Here is a 22,163-nt window from a genome sequence, read left to right on the forward strand (position 1 = left end):
TCCACTCGCCCTTTCTCTTTTCCGTCAGGGAAAACCCGCCATCCTTGATGGCTGAGAAGAGTGAGAACAGCACACACGTATGCTCCTACACACAGTGTTTATTTGTTCTGTAACAATTCACATTTTAAACAGCGCTTCCTGACAACTTACCAGCCGGCTCTTCTCTAACACAAGCAGTAAGGGCGGCCATTCACAGTCGAGGTGGGGGGAACCACACTAGAAGGGGGAGCAGAGTCCCTCTGGGGGTGGGAGGATGTCGTCTAGGGTAGAGGGCTTGCACGGGAAGGAAAGAGGAGAGACTGGGAGAAGGAACACCCCGGCATTCACTGAAGCCAATCCTCTTTCTAAGCAGCGCTTGATTGGCTCTGCTGGCAACCCCGAAAGAGAAGAGCACTTCCTATCTTTGACGTCCGGCTGGGGGGTTGCCTGCGAGGAGAAGGAAGTTTAGGGGCACACTGGACGAGACCAGCACCCACACCGATCAGGTGAAGCTTCCTCGACCTTCAGCTACCATTTACTCCCCCTGTACTGGCTGCAGGAGGAAGAAGAAACCTAGAGCTTGTGTCCTGTGTTTAGCAAGAGAGATTCAAACCGATCAGAGACCAAACAATCTATGTGAAGTTAGTCTGCAAACACACCACAAAGAACTTAGGGCCGCTGTTTTCCCTAGCTGCTGCTTAGGTGTTTCTGGGACTCGCCCAGCATAAGTATAGTCTCCTGCCCCAAACAGTCCTCCCAAACCAGATCCTCCGTAAACAACTTTGCGTTTGACTCCTGCCTAAAGTGGCTGGCAGCCCTGAAAGACTCCACGTGGTAGAGAACGAGGTGGCCCAGCCCAGGCCGCCACTCAGGCTTCAGGCATTCGGTTGACTATGAATCAGCCCTTAGACTTCTCTGTTACACTCAACTAGATCCTACGCCCTTCTACCCAGGCAGATTCAAACCCTAGAAGTGAATCTGGAAATCAATCCCAGACTCTTGGGTGTGTCCTAATTGTTCTCCCAAGTCCACAAGAAGCTGGACCCACACGTGCCTTCTAAAGTGTTGAAACCAAATTTGCTTTCAGGGACTTCAGGCGGGAAGGGGGCAGAAACCTGGCGAGGCCAGTCTACAGGCCAGGCAACATGCCTGCTTACAGCTCCGGCTACCAACCTTCGGTTACGTCACAACGCCTACCAGTGGGCAATTCAGACATACCCCTTTAAATCTGGCACCCCGATTTTCTGGAATCTCTTTAGTAACACAAGCTAAAAAGACAAGGGCTCAAGTAAAGAGAGAACCCGAGCGCACTCAGGGATGACCTATCAAAATTGTTCGAGAAGAACAGCGGTTCTCCCCCAGCTAACGTGGGGTTCTCTGCTATATAAACAATGACCTGGAAGTTTAGGGGACAACCTGATAAAGTAACATATTCATGAAGAAGGAAGAAATAAGCTCTGGAGATAATTCTAAAGAACTTCTCCATTTATAAAAAGCTATAGTATTTACACAGACATATTCTCAAAATACTCTGCTTCAAAGGCTCTACAAGGAAGGGAGGGTACAGGGCAGAATGGTTGCATGCTGGACTCGAGGAGCCAAAGTCCAGAAACAGCTTCGCTCTCATGCAAGCAAAGCAAAAATATCCCTGAATAAAAAGCAAAATGAGAGGCAGAAAGGAGGACGCCCACTAGGAGAAGATGCTGAGAAAGCAGGGCGGAGATAAAGGGGATGAGGCTGCCAGCCTCAGGCATTCCTGACTTGAGTTTTCCTCTAAGCTGTGGACGGTACACACCTGAGCACGTCCGAAGTGACCACAGTAAAACGCTCGTGACTGGAGGAACTACCCGAACCACGTCCATAACCTATGGACCTTGTCAGAGGTGGGGCGTTTAAACTTCTCCTGTTCCCCTTCTGTTAGGAACAGGGTTATTGTTATGGTCACTGAATACAGAGCAAAGGAACATGTGAGGAGAGAGGAGACAGGAGCCACAAAACAAGGAAGAGATGAGGATTCTGGGTGGCTCGCGCCATCCCCGTGTCAGTCTTTCTCTCTGCTGTAGCCGAGGTACAGGTAGGGGGAGACGAAGGGGAGAAATGCTGAGGGGCCCTCCAAGTCAGAGGTAGGCTATCTGGGAGTCTCAAGAGGCCCAAACCAACCAGATGTGTTTCGGACGGATGAGAACCTGGGTCCCTGGAGCTTAGGACATACTTATCTAGAGAAGGTTTCATCACCACACCAACAGATACACACTCAGGGCGTAACGCACAACAAAATGTTCCAGGGAAGGACTTCACTGGAATGTCCCAGCAAGGGTTCATAAATTAGACACACAAAAAATAACACAAGATTCACATTTCCAAACTATCCACTCAGAACACCTAGAAGGGGTTAATTAGGGGGTTGGAAGGGCAGCACCCCAGCCAAACGGATCGCGCTGTTATCCAAGACCTCCAAGTGCCTTCCAAAGTGTCTGGCAACATTCACGCAGACGTGGTGGAGTGGGTGACAGAAGTCGTCCTCTCCAGCTGGAGAGAGACAGTACCATTCAGTTCACTTCTTCTGAAACTGAAGAGTCCAGCAGCCTAGATCTAGGGAGAAGAGTGCAAGTATCAATGACTTTCATTTTTTTCACGGGGGAGACATGGAGGGACCCTAAATGTCAGAACATCCCTCTATTTTCCTGTCCTTCTGTCTAGCCCCAGTGGTGTGTAAGCGTCCCTCCAGAAAGGCCCAGAGACTTTACCTTTTTCCATGATACGTTCTTAAACACCGAACTAGACCGTAGTATTTTCAGAGGGGTGGGAGGGAGCGCTGCACTTTGAGTAAGAGAATTCTTCATGGTATGTAACTGTCAGAAGCCCTGCACAATGCTGGCACAACGAGTCCTTACCCGGAAAAGGCCAGGGGTAACAGTAAAAGCCAGGAGCCCTCACCTCCAAATGTCTCCTAAGAGAGACGGTACCATTTCCAGCTCAAAACAGCTGAGCGGTAGTTCATGGTCATGAAGTACCCTTACAAAATAACACTGGTTGAAAATAACTGTTTCCTGATACCCGGCTACTCAAGAAGGCTCCCACTCCCCAAATCTTCTAAAGAGCAGACTCGGGGTTGGTATGATGTGTCTTCAACCCTCAGTAGTAACCAGACATTTCTTTCACAAGCTCTTCACCTGGTAGGGAGAGTCAACGAACTTTATCCTAGAGAGGAATCTTCGCAGCTCCCCGCGGCCAATTTTGGGGGCCGTCTCCTTTAGCTGGACCACTTGGCCCTCCATCAGTGCCCACCGCAGACTAAGCTTGCTGACCACCAGGGGTGCGGGATGCCCTTCAGAGCTTGGCCCTGTTGTCCTGGTAACATAAAAGGCATCTTTCCAGAGGTCGTTGATCCCAACTGAGGAAAGACAAAAACAAGAGCAGTTAACAAGGACAGAAGACTTCAGCTAACAGGAGAGTGGTTTGGTTCGGCAATTGGATTCATTCACTCATTTCCTCCTTCGCTAATTCACAGAGGAAGTTTACTGAGCACCTAATCAACGCAAGGCACTGACTAGACGATGGGTGCCAGGGGGTGCAAAGCAGCAAATTCTCAGCCTCTGTACCTGTGCTTCTCCGAAGCTACTTCTCAGAAAGCCCCAGATCAGGAAGGGAGAGGAATGGCCAACTGTGGCGACAATTTGGTAGAAAAGTGAGTACAACAAACTAGAAATTCTGACAATTCCTAGACTGTCGGTAGCTGCTGGCATAAGCTATGTACATAGCCAGTGTTTATTTTGCCTCATCTATAAACCAGGTATTGTAATAAAAATGGTCTTGATTCTTAACTACCATTACGTAACGTTCACTGAATAACAATTTATGCTACTGTTGAAAAGGAGGTCATTTAGATCCAGTCGCAGGATTTTGCAAACTCACACCTCCCCACCGTGGCCCTGCTGCGCACAAAGCCAGTGGGCAGGGGTACTTGCAAGTTCCAGGTGAGCTGTTCCTCCCAGTGTAGCCCAGTGGGCCCAGAGTCACAGCGGCAACCTCACCGTCAAGGCAGACGAGTTTGTAAGGAGACAACAAGTCTCTGAATGGCAAGGGAATACGGAAAAGGAGTAAAGAAAGGAACCATGGCCGGCCTGGCTGGCCCCAGCAGGACTGCAGACTCCCAGAGGCCAGTGTGGGATGGGACCCTCCAAGGAAGGGACCATCGGACGATCCCAGACCAGCTGCGGTGGCCGACTTTCCAGGGCTTTGCATCACAGGTCTCTAACATGTGATCCCAGTTTTGCTCTGTGATATCGTTTAGATGCACATATAAAGTAGAACACTTCCAAATGTTAACGGCGGTTATGAGTGGTCAGATTACGGGTGATTTTCCTTTTTCCCTTTTTCTCCTGGTGCCAGTTTCTATGCGATGGTCATGTGCTCTTTAGTCCAAAGAAAGTCTCTACTGAGCCTAAACGAACGCCCTGAGGAAACGTCCTGCCTCTGCTTTATCCTTTGCAGTGAATTCCAGGTCCTAAGCTTCTACAAGGTCGAGAAACTAGTCTGATTTGTATTCCCAGCACCGGGCACAGCGCCCGGTGTATGGCTGATGCTCAGTAAACATCTGCTGAAACATTAGCTCCGTGGACCCTTGGGGATGGGATAACACTGCCCCGCAGCTTCCAGCATGTTTGGAGGCCGTGGGCCCTCACCCCGTGAGCCAGGTGCTGGGAGGGTACACTCGGGCGACGGCCCCGGGGAACCGGGGCCACCAGGGGAAATGCAAGGGAGCAGTGCGGTGCACTCGTCCTGCTGTCGTCTGCAGGCACACACCCTCCCCTTGGTGGGACGATGGTATCACCCTCACCACAGCCAGCACATCCGCTTCCCTCCTCTGTGTACACAGACCCCACCGTCCCTGGGACTTACCCTCTGAAGCCGTCACGGTGCCGGTGGCATTGGCCAGATCCAGAAGAATGGAGGGGAAGGCTGGATGCAGGAGGTACAGGTGGTGAAGGCTGGGTGGCTCGGTTCCTAGGACGACATCCTGACAACAAGCACCAGTGAGAGCAAAGGTCAGTCCACACACCGGCGTACGATGTCACTCAGATGAAAGGGTGGTGGAAGACGGTGGTGATTACTCATCCCCTGCGATCCCAACTATGAGGGTGTGTTTGAGAGAAACTCCCACATATGAGAGACATGTCGTTTCCAAGAGCTGAAAACACTGATTAAACACTAACTTCTTCAAACCACTAGAGCTAGAAAATGCTTTCTCGCTTATAAGAAAAAGAAAGGAAGAAAGGAAATGGGCATGCCCCAGGACAGAAACTGATGGGGGCCCTCGCAGTCTGGTGCCAACGGAGTATTAGGAAGAGGTTCTTCCCTGACAGCAGGCAGGGGGGCTTCGTGGAGGCAAAATCTGCATGTTAAAAAAATATATATTGAGCCAAAGACATTTGCTTCCACTGGATATTGAAGCCAATCGCAAGAGTCAGGCTAAAAAAAAAAAAAGTCACAAAAATCTTATCTGTTCCTGAAATAAACAGGAATGGACCAAACAGAACTCACTAATCGTAATATAAAAATTCCAAGGTCTGAGCGTCAATCTCCTGACCCCCGACAGCAGAAAAAAATGCACATCAGGGACTTCCCTGGTGGCGCAGTGGTTGAGAGTCCACCTGCCCGTGCAGGGGACATGGGTTCGAGCCCTGGTCCGGGAAGATCCCACATGCCGCGGGGCAACTAAGTCCACGTGCCACAACTACTGAGCCTGCGCTCTAGAGCCCATGAGTCACAACTACTGAGCCCACGAGCCACAGCTACTGAAGCCCGCGTGCCTAGAGCCCGTGCTCCGCAACAAGAGAAGACACCACTCGACACAACTGAAGTGAGTGTCAGCCCTGCTTCCACACTGTCAGCAGGGGAGGGGACACGTGCGGGAAGCTCGCGGTGCGCTCCCACCACTGTCACAGAGCAGGAGAGGGCTTTCCCACACACCTCAGTATCCCAGCACCGGCTCAGCTAACATGACAAGAAAATAGCCCAACTCCCTCCTCACTGCCTACGGCATGGTGCCCAAACTCCTTAGCGTGAAAACCAAGGTCTTATGCCTTTCAACCCCAATCTGCCTTCCTTGGCCTCCTACGATTATATGCCTATGCACCCCACGCTCTAAGAACATCTGTGAAACAAACACATGCTTCACTTGACTTTACCTGACCTTGGCCAATCTTATTTCCCCCCTTAGACGTCTTCCTCGTGAGCCCATTTCCACACATTAAAACACTTCTTGTCTGGAGGTCCCCAACTTGATGCCACCTTGTTCAGGAAAAGCTCCCTAATCGCCCCCAACAAAATGACTACCCCCCTCCCTTTGTGCTTCCATCTAAACTTCCTATGTGCACCTCTATTACAGCATTGGTAATATGCCTTTGTTTTGTGGTCATTTATAGACACGTACATTTGAGAGTCATCTGATCCGAGCCCCTCATTTTATTAAAGGAGGAAACCGGGAAGTTAAATGTTAGGTAGATTGCCCACATTCACATGTCAGGGAACTGCAGAGTTAGGACAACCATTTATGGAAATCTGATCCGAAAGCCAGGGACCATATTAGCATCTTCATTAACGGATGAAGAGCATGAGACTCAAAAAAGTTAAGTCCTAGAGCACAGGGCTAAGGAACGCAGGACTCTCCCTCTGTCAGGCTACCCGATCGCCAGGGACCATCCGTCTTCTCCTGCAGAGGGCAGCACTGTTCCTAGTTTACCCCGAGGTCCCTGGCACACAGTAGGTGCTGGTCAGCTGTGTTTAACTGGACTAAATCAGGGTGAGTCTTACTCAAAATCCCCAGGCACCTTGTAGAGGCGGCCCCGTGCCTCCTCAACCCCGTTAAAGTGCTGCAGGATAGCATTTAAGACATGCTCAAACCTGCCTTCCGTGTATCGGAGCTTCTCTCCCGTGATGCCCCAGGTGAACCTTCACCTTCAGCCCAGCATCCCCACGCCCCTGCTTTGCCACCCTGCGGCCCCGCCCATTTCCGAAATCTCAGCTTATTCACCTCAAAGCCCAGCCTCAGCCCCCATGAAACCCTCCCTGCCCACTGCAGACTAGGCACGGCAGCCCCGAGAGCTGCTGCCATCTGACAAAGTGACAGAGGGACCCTCCCAGGCTCACTCACAGGATTGGGCGTTGCAGCTGACAGCCCTTCAGCCCAGAAGAGGAAGACAGACTTCTGGTCCACAGCGGCTGCTGAGGTGGCCGGAGTTTCTTCCATGTGACACGGAATGCTGTAACTCCAAGCGACCATGCCAGAGTCCCCATCCACCACCATCACCTGCAAAAGAGAAGACGGTGAGCACAGGCCATCCTCAGAGAGACAGCGGAAAACACACGCGCACCCAAACAAAAACCCATGGACGTGCAAATACCACATACATTAACAGGCGGAGCTTACCAGATGCAAACAACGGGGTGTTCAGAGAGTACTAAATAGCAGCTAGGCCCAGGACCCTAGATAGAGTCTAACGAACTGCAGCCTTCCCAGGTGAGAAGGGACACTGTAAGTCATCTCGGCCTCCTCGCGTCCTCAGATGAGGGGATGGAGGCTCGGCGACAGGAAGTGACGCTGATTATTCTGCGTTCGGGACAGTCCTGGACGGAGCAGCCATCCCACCGTGGAGGGGCTGAAACCCGACCCTCATCCCTTCCCTCCAGCGACGCAGCTGCCACGATTACGATTATGGGGAACGTGATTCGGCAACAGCTCTGTCCCGTCCCCTGGGCTAAAAGCTTTACAAGTTTGACTCTGTCGTGTGCATCCTGGCAGGTGCAGCTCAGCCCAAAGGGAGTCTCAAATTTAAAAGAGCATAGTCTGAACAGGCACAAAAACATAAAATTAAGAGAAAAATTCACTCCTTAGTTGCATCTCTCAAGGGATAATTAAGGGGATTAGATTTATAATCCCCGGCAACACTTGTATCTCCTGTCACCCCAAATACCTCACACCGCACAGTTCTAGAACAAAACAGCCTCTCCTTTGCCAAAATTCCCAAGAAACTCCCCCATCACCCCCAGCCCCAGCATCTCCACGGCCTCTCTCCTCAGTGTCTCTGCCCTGCACTTCCTTCGACAGTCCCTTCCCTGTGCCCCCAGTGTCCTGGGCCTGCTGTTCTCTGCCCAGGATCAGACTCTGCTTCGCCGAGAGCAAGCAGAGGGGAAGCAGGCTAGCAGTCCAAGATTCCCTTCATTAGTCTCGGGGAGAAAAGAAGTCTAGAGACACTGCACTAAAACACTTTAGCCAGTGACACATACTGTTCCATTTAGCCGTCACGACAACCCTATGAAGGCAAGTGGTCTTATTACTCCCGTTTCACAGATGCCGAAACTACAGCTGGGTGAGGCTGTGTCATCTGCCCACGGTCACCAATTAGTAGTGGAGTCAGGGACTAAAACCCAAGCCTGAGCCCTCAGCATCTCAGCTCTAAACCAACCCATATGTACCCTTCCTCCTTCATCCTGCTGGGAAAGCCAACGGACATTTCAGTCTCTACCTGAATCATCTTTGAAACACACTCAGACACTGCTTCCTTCCTGTCTAGCACTGCCTGAAGACTCTCCCCGAAGTGGTACTTATGTCCTCAGATCTGTCCCCTACTCCTGACTAAATAACCCTAGGCTCTACACCTCATCTGAATTCCGCGGCCTGGCTTTCAGGCCCTCCAGCAGCTGAGCGCGTCCTGACCACTCTGTTAGGAAGGTCCCTCTGCCCAGCCTCCTATATCCATCCAGCAAACCTCTGCTCTCGTGACTCTGCACATCTAACGCCCAAATGACGGGAAGCATCTCTCGACACCCTTCCCTCCATCTGCTCCCCACGTCCCTGTGGCATCGTGCGAACTTCCGTTCCAGCACTCACCACGACGTCCGAGGTACAGGCACCCCGGTGACTGAACCACACGAGGCAGTGGCTTGTTCTCATTGATGCCGTGTCTCCACAGCCATCATCTGTGCACCTGGCACAGAACCTGGCATACATGAGAGGCAATGATTAAGTGTTTGCTGAAGTCACTCTCAGGGAACAGGGTACAATCGTATATAAATACATATTTCATGCTGAAGATAAACCAAAACGCTCAGTCGATTACGAAAAAAAAGAAATTTTAAAAACTCGAATTCTGCCTGTAATGTTAAAGGAATGAAAACTGTCTATCCAGTCATTAAATCCTCACAATGTACAACCTGACGTAAAATCAGAGTGACCTATGTGTGTCCTTGGAACACACCCTACCGTCTATCTCAGGGAGCTGGAGCCCCTGCCCCTGCCTGCCTGCCCACCCTCCTCCAGAAACGCAGTTCAGCTGCAAGGCTCTGCTCACCTTCCCCGCCTTTATGAAGTCCTCCGTAACATCCTAGCCACCCCGGCTTGCCCACCTTCTGTGGAATCTAGGAGTACGTGTACTGAAGTAGCACATTTATTTATACCTGCCTTTCCCCATCAAGAGACTTCAGAAGGCTCCTGTACACTGAGAATCCAGAATGAACTCCTGCACAGGAAGGAGGGCAGCTAGAAAAGCTTCTGATGCTGTAGAGTTTAGCAATGCACTGTGACTTTTCATTTTATCCATTCTGCTAGATTTGGAGCTCTTTGAAGGAAGAGACCATACTTTAGGTTCTCTTCATTTCCCACGATGCCTAGCGCAGGGATGGACACCAAGTTTATACTGGATGTATGTTTTGACTGATCTTGAGTCCCCAGGTTTTACCTTTTTCAGCCCAACTCCATTCGGTATCTGCAGAAGGAAGTCTAACGTCTCATCATCCGTGAAATACCCAGGAGTAGGCTGGCTGCAAGTGAGAACAACGTGAGTGATAGGAAGCGAAGGAGAAGAAGAGGAGAACCTCACTCCTTCCCGCCCCCTTCCCTTGCACTAGCCCCAGATGTCGAGCAATCATTCTGGGTGATTCTGCAACGCGGGCAAGTGGAACGAAAAGCAGACGTGAGGAGCACACTGCCAACCTGTGCAGGCCTTGGAGGCTCAAGGTCCAGGAAGGTGTGAGGTTTTGCCCCTGGAGCAGGACGAGGCCTTGGCTGCTTGTGATCAGAAGGCTGCTGCTGTTGGAACCCGGCACCTTCACCGTCTGGAGCAGCTCCACCCCATCGCTGAGTTAAACAAGACCCCGACAGTTAGTCTCAGGCTTGGGTGAGATTCCTGCCCTGCTTACCGGGGCTTTTCCTCTTGGCGTACATGTTTGTATAGACCCTTGCGTTTGTCTTCCACCAGTGTCTTGTCAGGCAGGGCGCTCTGCCATTCCAGTTGAAGCTCCTTTTCTTGGTTTCTGTAGAAACCAAGGAGCCCTAGAAAATTCAGGCAAGTTCAGAAGGAACTGACAGGAGAAGTGCATCTCACACTGGATGCTCTGGGAAAGGTAACAGAGCTGAGGACAGTGGCAGGGAAGGGGCCGGAGGTCGGGACAGGATGCTTGAAACTGTCATGAAGCTCGGACAGCTTGCTCACGCTGTACACTGCATCCAATTACTTCTCCCTCTGTACAACCGGGACCACTCTATGTAACATCTGTCAAATGCACTGACACAATGTGATACTGCCTGAGAAAAGGCTAGAAAATGATTTGAAGCTTCTGGGAGGAAAAGAACGAAGACAATTATTACCCAGGCCTGGGGTGAAATGAGTAAAATCCACGGCAGATAACAAACAACATGCTTTTAGTTAAGAAATAAACAAGAAAAAAAATAAGATTTCACGGATGCTGCCTTTGCTTCTGCCAAAGTGATTCTTCAACTAAGAGAAAAATACGGGCGAAGAGTAAGGCCGATCCTTCAGCAGTTTTACAAGCAGTTGTGCTAAATAAATCTATCTCCCTGCCTGCGGTTCCCCAGTCTCACCCTGCCCTGCTCTGACTGCCACGCCAAACAAATATCCTTCTTCGCCGCCCAGGTGCGAAGTGATCACACGCCATGGTCACCCACACGTAGACGTCAATGCTTCACGTCACCCAGAGAAGAGCCCTTGTAACTCCCCTTAACCAGGTCAGAAGGTGGTATATGAAGGCCAGCACTGTTTCCCCCGCAAACGTCTGCCCACGTGTCACCAGCCCAACCAGACAATGACTCGGTTTCCCTGTGACGGGGCCAGACGGCTGCCCACCTGTAAATGTCAATGAGCTCAGACAGGTTGATGGATCTCCGCCTCTCCCACTCGGGCTCGTCTATCTGCAGGGAAGGTGGTAAGCTGTCTCGATTTTGGGCCTGAACAAAAATGTCCCGCAGGGCGACAGCCTGGATATTTCCTAGCAGCACAGAAGAACCAACACGGAGAAGGTGAACTTTACAGCATTTTCCCAGGGTGAGGATGGGAGTGAGAGACCCAGAGCCTGGGCAGGTGGATGGGTCCAACACAGCCCGCCCGGCCCAGCAGGGAACTAGTGGGGAAGTGCTTAAGTGGACGCTGGGCAGAGCTTCTCACTGGAGAAGAGTGAATGCCCCGCGGCAGGGGGCCCGGGCAGAGGAGGTAACAGAGGGCCGGTGTCAGTGACTCCAGGCTTTCTCTACGTCACATAAGGAGGGCCTCACCATACACCCATGGGGACAGTAGCAAAAATGAGCCTTGCTTCTTACCAAAGCCAAACAGGATGTAGGCAGCCCCGTTGGTGGTGATGTAAACCTGAGGGCCGATGAGATTCCCCACTCCGACGATGTTGTACTTCACGGGTCGGCCCACGGGATTCCCCGTCCGGCCAGACACCAGCAGGAAGCACAGATCTGGCTGACGAAGTGAAAGACGGGTGTTGACTCCATAGACGCCTTATCGTTTCCGAATCAAATCGTTTCTCTAGCTAGTCATTGCTTCTTCATTAGCTAAGAGGTCAGAAACACCTCCCAAAGTTGGAAAACCCAAAGCCAAGCCCACTTCGTTCTATTTCCCTGGAAGTTAGAAAGTGGGGCAAATGCCCCGTTCCCTTGTTAGATGGTAGCTCGGGCAAGTTCTCCAAAGCACAGCTGTTGCCTCAGTCTCCTGAGGCAAAGAACTCTAGCCTAGAGCTAAACAGAGTACAGCCGACCCCCGGTCTCTACCCCCATACCCAGAAATCCCCAGTAACATTTGGTCCCAGGAGAATCAGCGCAGGCAGTGTGCCCCCGTCACGACATACACATCCGGCCTGGCCACCATCAACCTCACTACCAAGCAGAGATCCGCAAACCTTTTCTGTGAAGTGCCAGACAGTACATATGTGACGTTTTGCCAGCCAGATGGTCTCCATAGCAGCTACTCTACTCTGTCACTCTAGCGTGAGAGCAGCCATAGATAATACATGAATGACTGCGTGACTGCGTCCCAATAAAACTTTATGAAAACGAACTGCAGGCCATAGTTTGCCAACCCCTGCGCTAGAGGATTTTCTTTTGGGAATAGAGTCACTGGTTGGGAAGTATAAGGACTACATCGGTATCTTGACTTCAGTAAAGCTGTTGACAGAGTTTATCATCATGAATTCTTACGGACAAGATAAAGAAATGTGGTTCTCAGTGTACCCCGAGAAAGGGCCAGTGCCAACCCAGAGGGAGGTTTCAGTGGAATGGCACAGCACCCAGCTATTATCTCATTCCTGTTAATCATTCTTATCCAAGACCTAAATGAACAGAATTCAAGTTTATCACAAAGCTGAGAGCGATAGGTAATATGCTGCTTGACAGACTCAAAATTCCAAAAAGTCTTAGACTGGAAGACGGATCGAAATCTGGAAGAAAAGATTAGGCCATTAATTAAGACGTGGGTATTTTATGGGAACAAGACTTATCGTGGTGATCATTTTGAAAGGTACAGAAATATCAAATCAGTAAGCTGTTCACCAGGAACTAACACAGTGCTGTAGGTCAGTTATACTTCAAAAACAAATAAACTCACAGAAAAAGAGATCAGATTTGCGGTTACTAGAGGGAAGGATGGTAGGAGGGAGGATTGGATGAAGGCTGTCAAAAGGTACAAACTTCCACTTATAAGATAAGTAAGTACTAGGGATATAATGCACAACGTGAGAAACATAATTAACACTGCTGTACATTATATACCAAAGTTAAGAGAGGCAATCCTAAGAGTTCTCGTCACAAGGAAAAATTTTTTTCTATTTCTTTAATTTTGTATCAATACGAGATGATGGATGTTCACTAAACTTACTGTGGTCACCATTTCCCGATGCACGTAAGTCAGATCATTGTACTGTACACGTTAAACAGTGCTGTATGCCAATTATAGCTCAATAAAACTGGAAGGAAAAAAATGAAAGAAGTAGGGCAAAAAGACGTGGGTATTTTAACGGGTTATAAACAAAAACTGATTCTTAGAAAGGCTATCACAGCCTTTGGCTGCATTTATAGATAAACAGAGTCTATATCAAAAGAAGCAACAATTTCCTTATGTTGATATAACTGGTTATATTACAAAGAGAACACTGTTTTCATTTATGGGTACCATATTATAAAAGAGGTACGGACGAAGTGTAGTGAAAAAAGAAAGAAATCGAGAAAGAGAGGGGTCTGGATCACTTGCGTGAGGCACAGTGTGAGAAACTGGGACTGTTTAGCCTTGAGAATAGCAGGCTTTAGAGGGACCAAGCTTCCAGCAAAAGGGCTTTCATGTAGAAAGAGGATTAGATTCAGAGTATTCTATGGAGCTGAAGCCGGCACCATGAATGGAAGCTATGAGAAAGCAGATTTCTCACCAATAAGAATTTTCTAGAGTGGGCCGGGAACAAAATGGACTGTCTCACAAATTAGCACCATTGCCATCAGCCTGAGGACTCAGAGGGAATGGGTGCCAATGTATTTGGAACAGCGTATCAGCGACTGTAGCACAGTGTGAGAGGGTTAACTTCATGGCCTCTAAGGTCCCTTCCCACTGACTTGCTAGCCCAGCTCTGTTCTCTAACCCCAACCACGTCCAGGTGTCCCAAGCCCGCCTCACTCCAGCCCCAGATCCAAGAATGCCGCCCCTCTATATCATAGACCTAATACGTCTCATTCCTCCTTCCACATCTGCAGCTCAGAGCAAACACGTTCCTCAGGTTCTTTTTTGCTGGTACAGAGGTCAGCAAAGTCAGTATGAAGATGAAGCTACTGCTCTGAACCCACCACTTCTCCAAGATTTTTCTAGTCTTGACTATCACTTTCCAGGCAGAATGGAGACTAGTCCATACCCCTCCCTCCACCACCATATCCCCTCCCTCCACCACCAAAAAAGGCACAGAGTAGAAGCCGGTGAGAAGCCATTCCTGTAACAGAGCCCCCTTGCTAGGGAGGGTCCCTCAGTCAGACCTGAACTGTCATCCCGTCCACCACCGCTGGCTAGAAGACAGATGTGATGTCAAGGCCAAGATTTTTAAACTTGTTCGGGACACACAAACCTGTTCACTGTCTTGCTATGCTTCTGCCAACAACCAGAATTCCTTTAAAAAGAAACTCCCCTATTTGTGGTGAGGTGGGTGGACCTAGAGTCTGTCCTACAGAGTGAAGTAAGTCAGAGAGAGAAAGACAAATACCGTATGCTGACACATATATATGGAATTTAAGAAAAAAAGGATCTGAAGAACATAGGGGCAGGACAGGAATAAAGACACAGATGTAGAGAATGGACTTGAGGAGACGGGGAGGGGGAAGGGTAAGCTGGGACGAAGTGAGAGAGAGGCATGGACATATATACACTACCAAACGTAAAATAGACAGCTAGTGGGAAGCAGCCGCATAGCACAGGGAGATCAGCTCGGTGCTTTGTGACCACCTAGAAGGGTGGGATAGGGAGGGTGGGATGGAGGGAGACGCAAGAGGGAGGAGATATGGGGATATATGTATATGTATAGCTGATTCACTTTGTTATAAAGCAGAAACTAACACACCATTGTAAAGCAATTATACTCCAGTAAAGATAAAAAAAAAACCCATATGGGAAAAGAATCTGAAAAAGAATGGATATAATATATATGTATAACTGAATCACTCTGCTGTACACCTGAAACTAACACAACATTGGAAACAAACTATACTCCAATATAAAATAAAAATTAAATTAAAAAAAAAGAAACTCCCCATACTTTCCACTTTGGGACCTTCTGAGAATCATTCCCTGATGGATGTAATCATTAAAATGTTCCCTACTCCCAGGTCTCTTTATTCACAGTGACTGGAATGAAAAAAGATTATGTGAAGAATTCCTGACATTTTGGTTCAGTCTACTTTGAGACCAGTTGAAGAAAAACAAACAGAAAGGACCCCTAAAAGCGACTAGCCTTCGGAATTGTCCCTCACCGTCTATCTTCTTTTCTCTCACCTCACCAACGTAAAGTCTCATCTGAGGCACTAGAGCAGGGCTCCTGAAACTTGTGACTGGTGGAGCTCTCTGAGTTAGTTTATGGTGCTCTTGACAGAAAACTGTAAAGTACTGATAGGTTTAATTCCATTCTAAATAATTTTACTTGCAGATTCTGTAACTCCACTCCGTATATACATTACAAAAATCACAACCAGGGCTTCCCTGGTGGCGCAGTGGTTGAGAGTCCGCCTGCCGATGCAGGGGACACGGGTTCGTGCCCCGGTCCGGGAAGATCCCACATGCCGCGGAGCGGCTGGGCCCGTGAGCCATGGCCGCTGAGCCTGCGCGTCCGGAGCCTGTGCTCCACAACGGGAGGGGCCACAACAGTGAGAGGCCCGCGTACCGCCAAAAAAAAAAAAAAAAATCACAACCAGGTCTAGTAAAATTAAAATAAGCCATCAAATGAGGCATAATGATCGGTAGGCACATTTTCCCACAAATATTCCAGGCTGATTGTCGTCCACGAGCCTTTCCTGGCAGACTCACACTAGACAGTCTGAGAAAAAGTCTAAGAGAAAGTTTGATAGAAGCTCTGAGAAAAGCTTCAGGAATAAAAACTTAAAATTGAGATAATTCTGTCCATTAATACATTCTTTCCTGTGATTTACGGGGAAAAAAAACAACAAAACTACTATTATTTTATCTGTGCAGAGAATAACTAGTTCCAGGTCACTGGAGTTCCAGCAAAGCATAACTGAGAAGCATAATTTAGGGACCACTGTACCAGAACCACAACCAGCAGGCACAGCTTGAACGACTCTTTCTTTGGGCTCTGCTGTTGCTACTTGTTTGACTTACAATTTTTTTCTCTATATATCTTATGAGCTTTCTATCCGTCTGTCTCACTGTTTTATAGCTGCAATAAAAGTTAAATATATATAGTCAAACCGACAATGTGTACGCTGGGTGGAAAACAGGCACCACTCTGGGCATTTCATATATGTTAGTTCTAATTTTCATAACCATCCTGCAAGTAGGATAACATCCCCGCTTTACATACGAAATAACCAGGGCTGGGATGGGCTCTGTGGTTTGCCCAAGGCCACAGGGCAGTAGAGCAGGAATTCAAACATAGACCTATCTGGCTCCCAAGCTCTGCCACACCGGTCAACGGAACCTGGAAAATGGGTTCATAATGGTAATTTACTCACTTAATCTCACAAAGAGAATTTATTTAAACCTAAGCCCTTGTAATGAGAAGGTTTCAAGCAGCGTTTCTAATGACGATACTAGGAAATGACCAAAGTTGACACTTTCCCTGTAAGAAACAAGGACCACCTAACACGGAGCATACCTGCAATTCCCCAATGACCAGAACTGCGAGATCTCTAATGCCATCTTCATCCAGGTCTGGCAGCACCACGCCTGGGGCAGCCAGGGTACCGTTGGGTAAGTAGTGTCGGTCTAAAGTCCAAATGGCTTTCCCTGGGGAAAGATAAATACACTCATCACAATTAGGGATTCTGCCTCTGCCAAAGGCAGGTGCAATGCTCCCAGGCCAGAAATGAGACTCAACGGGCTGAATGACAGACAGCAACTCCTACACACTTTTTCCTTTCATTTTTATCTTACTGGGGAGAAATGGAGCAGGGAGTATGAACTGAAATCCTCAAGTATCTGGCTAACAAGCCCACGTAATAACTTCACACCTGGATTTTTTAGGTAACGTGGACATGCTGAAGACTCTCTAAGAAAGAAGAGCCCACTTGTCTGGGATGGAGGAATTGATCTGTTAGAGATGATTCCAACTCCTAAGGAACCATCCAGGGGCAGCCAAACAGAAGCCCAACTCGCTCCTTCTACCACGTGTTCATATAAGTAGAGAAATCATAAAAGGTTTTCAAGAGGAATTCAGTGCTAGAGTTAACTCACACAGAAATTCTTTTCACTCAGAAGAACCCCACTCCCAAACTCCAACCTTTACAACGAGGAAGGCGGCTATTTAACTCAGCTTCACTCAGGTCGAAGGTTAATGGGCACACTGGAAGTATAAGGCTCTGTAAGGAGCCTTCATTATATGACTCTCTTCCATTCCTTTTGTCACATATGTCTGAATGTGATAAAAAGATAAAAGAGGCCAAATCAACATGCCTCCACAGACCTTAGATTCTTCCCTGGCATATTTTTCAGTGGTTAATGCCCAAGTTCACATATGAACCCTTGTATGTCAAATATTGAAAACAAAGAGAAAAAGCTCCATGGTCTTCTATACAAAGAACAGAGAAGGGAGATTACTTAGAAACTGAAAGCCTAGGGATAGGTTCTGTTTGGATAACTGAGTTTAGCCCCATCCTATCACCAAGCAGGTTGAACCATGGATCTATTACTCACTCTGCTCAAACCCTTTCTCCTTATTTCCCTTAATATCCACCTTGCAGAGCAGGAAATCAGACCTCCCACTGGGAGAGTGGAACGGTCCCTTCCCTACCAGACTGTTCTAACCTGAGATTAGGCCTCCCAGGAACAGGGATCTCTCATGGTCAGTGATCTTTTTTTTTTTTTTTTTTTTATTTAATTTATTTATTTCTGGCTGTGTTGGGTCTTCGTTGCTGCGCGCGGGCTTTTCTCTAGTTGCAGCGAGCGGGGCTACTTTTCGTTGCAGTGCGTGGGCTTCTCATTGTGGTGGCTTCTCTTGTTGCGGAACACGGGCTCCAGGCGCGCAGGCTTCAGTAGTTGTGGCACGCGGACTCGGTAGCTGTGGCACACGGACTCAGTAGTTGTGGCTCGCGGGCTCTAGAGCACAGGCTCACTAGTTGTGGCGCACGGGCTTAGCTGCTCCACGGCACATGGGATCTTCCCGGACCGGGCAAGAACCCGCGTCCCCTACAGTGGCAGGCGGATTCTCAACCACTGTGCCACCAGAGAAGCCCCGCAGTCAGGGATGTTTACCTGATGTCGCGTTGAATGCGCTGAGCATCTTGTGTGTCCCCGTCACAAGGCAGACGGTTTCGGCCACTCTCCCTGGCATTAGATCCAGACAGGTAATATCTCGGGCCTCCTCGGGGAGGGGACTAGACCAGAGCGTACTGCCATTCATCCCCGAAAGGCACACGAGGACAGCAGGTGGCCTTGAGACACCTAAAAGCACACAAGAGACAAGAAAGGGCAGGAGGCAGAGGAGATAAGAGGGAGAGCTGAGCAGGGGTCTAGAAAACCAAAAGGAAATAGAGGTAAGGCAGCAGCTCAGACCTGTACGCTCAGCTCCCTCCTGTACTTCTGGCAACAAGGTCTGCAAACAGAGTACCTGTCACATCTGTTCAACACATCTCTCATGTAAGACGACATCCTGCAGGCAACCCGTGTGCACCTCTACTCTCCCACCACACTTGTTGATGTGTCTGTCACCTTAGCCCCCGCTAAACAGGGATATCCTTAAGGCTAAAGCCCATCACGTTCATTTCTGCATCCTCAGTGCTTTGCAAAGCGCCGATCATATCTAGCAGCCAAGTGCTTTCTGAATAAAAGGAGCAACATCAAGAATATGGAAAAGGAGGGGTTGCAAACGAACAAAAAAACGGGAAGCAAAGCTAGGCTCAGAAAATTGACACTGATCTAGAATATGTATAGAGCAGGAAGCAAAGTACCTGAATTCTAATCATCGCTAGCAAATGCTCCCTGAGAGCAGAAAACAATCTCTAAAAAATAAACCTGGGGAATAAAAAAGGTCATGAAGAACCTAAGGGCAAAACGGGAATAAAGACACAGACCTACTAGAGAATGGACTTGAGGATATGGGGAGGGGGAAGGGTAGGCTGTGACACCGTGAGAGAGTGGCATGGACATATATACACTACCAAACCTAAAATAGATAGCTAGTGGGAAGCAGCCGCATAGCACAGGGAGATCAGCTCGGTGCTTTGTGACCACCTAGAGGGGTGGGATAGGGAGGGTGGGAGGGAGGGAGCCGCAAGAGGGAAGAGATATGGGAACATATGTATATGTATAACTGATTCACTTTGTTATAAAGCAGAACTAATACACCATTGTAAAGCAATTATACTCCAATAAAGATGTTAAATAAATAAATAAATAAAATAAACCTGGGGACTTCCCTGGTGGTCCAGAGGTTAAGACTCCATACTTCCAATGCAGCGGGCATGGGTTCGATCCCTAGTCAGGGAATTAAGATCCCACAAGCCGAGTGGCACAGCCAAAAAGTGAAACAAACAAACAAAAAACCCTGAAGGTTATACTTAGCAAAGATCAGGAGGTCCTCCTGGTCTAGAGTTCCAGCGAATCAGCTGATCTAGCCCCAGTCAAGAAAGAATACTTGGGCAACCATTATACCTAGCTGGCAAAGGATTCGAGCAGCTCACCTCTTTAACAAACAGCCCTTTATGTCACTCAATTAACCTATCAGAATAATAACTTTCTCTCGTGCCGGTTTCACATCCACTTTCAGGATAGGGATACGGCCCACCTCACACACTTCCACTTTTCACTTCTAGCAACAGCTAAGAAGGATAAGGACATGTTAGAGCTTCCTTGTACCTATTCCTCAGAACTGCTAATTAAACATACAACCTAAAAACGAGTGACACACTGGTTTGCCCTTTCAGACCTTGTTGCCAGAAGCAGCGGTTTACATGACAAATCTCAGCGATGTATGTTACCCCCCGGACTTCCCAGGGATGCTCTGATTAATAGACTGTGCTGTCCTCCCTCCTTCATGGCCCTCTCGACTCCACATCAATTGCGTGACTTGTCTTTTTCCCGGTGGTGATGGGTCATCCCTTTCCCTTCACACCACGACTCCATGAGGCAGAGACCACACTCCTCTTGTTTAGCTCAAAAGAACCAGTGCAGCTCTATGTAAGGTGCACAGCAGGTTGTTGGATGAATGAACAAACGAATAAGAAACACAATCCTCCTCATGGTCAGTGGCACAGATCTTTGAACCCACTGGCTGGGGCTGTGGGCACAGCAATTTGACAGCAATAAGGGTCAAGGGCAGGAACTCCAGAGTCTACCGGCTATACCGTTTGGATCCCAGCGCTACCGCTACCAGCTGTGAGACTGATCAAGTTCCTTCAGCTCACTATCCCTTACTTTCCCCACCTGCAAAAGGGGATAATAATATTAGTCCACGTTACAGGTACACTGAGGGATAAACTCGTTCATAATATGTTATGTACTTTTACAACAGTGCATAGCACATACAAAGTACCATGTGTTAGTTAGCGCTATTATTGCTTTTATAATCTATAACCAAATCAGGCTGGTCCATAGTGCGTCCCAACTCACGGCCTTGCCATCATGAGTCCTGATATGTAGCAAACCACGTAAAATACCAAATGACTGAAAAAAATCTCTGCAAGTGGAAGGGGGAAATTTTTACTTCAAAGGCTAGTAAGTCATAGGCATAAGTAAGGTTCAATCGTATAAAAGTCAATTTCTAGGCTGGAGGTTCTTCCCATAAACAAAGCTATGCCCAAATTGCTCCCGCATATTGCGCAAGCCCCAGAAAGGTATTTCTAATAACGTCAGAGAGGCATGCAGCCTAGAATCCTCTATAACATACCTAAATGTTTATTCCAAGGCCTGAATGATTAAAAAACAGTTGGGAGGCCATCCTCAGCCTCAAACCAGAGTTCCTGTATCAGTTTACAGACTTCAGTTCAAATGCACTTAAATGGAGGCTGCGGGACAAACCAAAAGCCCCCATGTACCTATAATGAAAAAGCAACTTTTTTTTTTTTTTTCTTTTTGCAGTTGACTTGTATCGGCTGGGGTCCCAAAAAAGCCCAGCTCACTCAATTAGGGTAGGTTGTGGAGGTTTAACAAAGAGACTGTTTACAAAGATGTGGTCGAGGTGTAGGGAAACCACAAGAGATAGTACAGCCCCTCCGAACTTTTGCCATGCCCAGGCCCAAAGAGACAGGGGGAGGAAGCATTTGCTGGAATCGAGAAAAAGAAAGTCCTGTAAGAGGACCACCTTGAGAGAGGCTGTGACCTCTGAGCAAGGATGTAGCCAGCCTGAGGTGGCCCGGGCAGAGGGGAGCCAGGGGAATAAACACCCGCTGGTCACTCTCTTCCTCTCCTCTCGCTTCTGGCCTGTGCTCCCCAATGGCCAAACCCAGTGGAAGTCTGCAGGCCTGGGACCTGACGTAATGCGTACGGGTCAGCCTCCCATCCCGCGGGGAGCAGGATGGAGAGCAGAGATGGAAGAGCAAACAGACGGGGTCAAAGGAAAACACCCAGCCAAGAGGTATGTGTATAAAGATACGTCAGAACGTGAGCAAAAGCTTTCTGCCAGGGAGGGGAAGGTAGATAGAGTCTATGTTTACCATCATCTAAGAGGCCAGGGAGAACCGACTCAGAGAAAACTCAAGCAACCTAAGTGCTGGCGCTGTTCAGGGCAGGCGTGCGGCCAAGGAACCTCCTCCCTGGGTCTCAGGTTGGTCCCGGGGCGCCCTCCAGCTCTCATGCTCTGTGATTCCCTGAACCAGGCGTTATGTACATGCAGGAGCCTCCCGACGAGGCCCATCGCGCGTGCCGGATCCCCCAGGGCTTTCTCCTCACTGCAGCCCGCTCAGGAGGCAGCCCCAGTGCATCCTCTGAGCTCACACCCTCCGCTCAACCAGCTTTTCCCGCCGAGGCCTCCGAAGACACCCTCTTACCAGCGGTGCTCCCATTCCCTGATGTCACGAAGGAGAGAAGCACGTCACGCAGGCCGTCTCCGTTCACGTCTGCCAGGTCCAGTGGAGACAGGTCCCCACCTGATAGACACATGAGAAACACAGGGTCCGCGGCAAGTTAGACAGACCAGCTCCCTGCTCCAGGCTGGAAAGGGAATGCTCCGTAAGAACTAGGCAGACTTCTGGG

At 48.9% G+C, this 22,163-nt stretch overlaps 1 protein-coding gene across 1 annotated transcript in view; it reads right to left on the minus strand.

Moving 5' to 3' along the window:
- Positions 1-80: 80 nt before the first annotated feature.
- Positions 81-22,163, minus strand: part of FAM234B (family with sequence similarity 234 member B) — a 36,351-nt gene continuing 14,268 nt past the window's right edge. Inside the window, exons 3-13 of the mRNA XM_032645262.1 lie at positions 21,959-22,057; positions 18,228-18,416; positions 16,633-16,763; positions 11,594-11,741; positions 11,124-11,265; positions 9,974-10,117; positions 9,720-9,801; positions 7,136-7,291; positions 4,882-4,999; positions 3,153-3,373; positions 81-2,571 (exon numbers count right to left, since the gene is read on the minus strand). Coding sequence (XP_032501153.1) covers positions 2,566-2,571; positions 3,153-3,373; positions 4,882-4,999; positions 7,136-7,291; positions 9,720-9,801; positions 9,974-10,117; positions 11,124-11,265; positions 11,594-11,741; positions 16,633-16,763; positions 18,228-18,416; positions 21,959-22,057 — 1,436 coding nt within the window. The 3' untranslated portion in view covers positions 81-2,565. The remainder of the gene's footprint in view (positions 2,572-3,152; positions 3,374-4,881; positions 5,000-7,135; positions 7,292-9,719; positions 9,802-9,973; positions 10,118-11,123; positions 11,266-11,593; positions 11,742-16,632; positions 16,764-18,227; positions 18,417-21,958; positions 22,058-22,163) is intronic.

This window comes from Phocoena sinus, chromosome 10 (genome assembly GCF_008692025.1).
Source record: "Phocoena sinus isolate mPhoSin1 chromosome 10, mPhoSin1.pri, whole genome shotgun sequence".
Lineage (NCBI taxonomy): Eukaryota > Metazoa > Chordata > Mammalia > Artiodactyla > Phocoenidae > Phocoena > Phocoena sinus.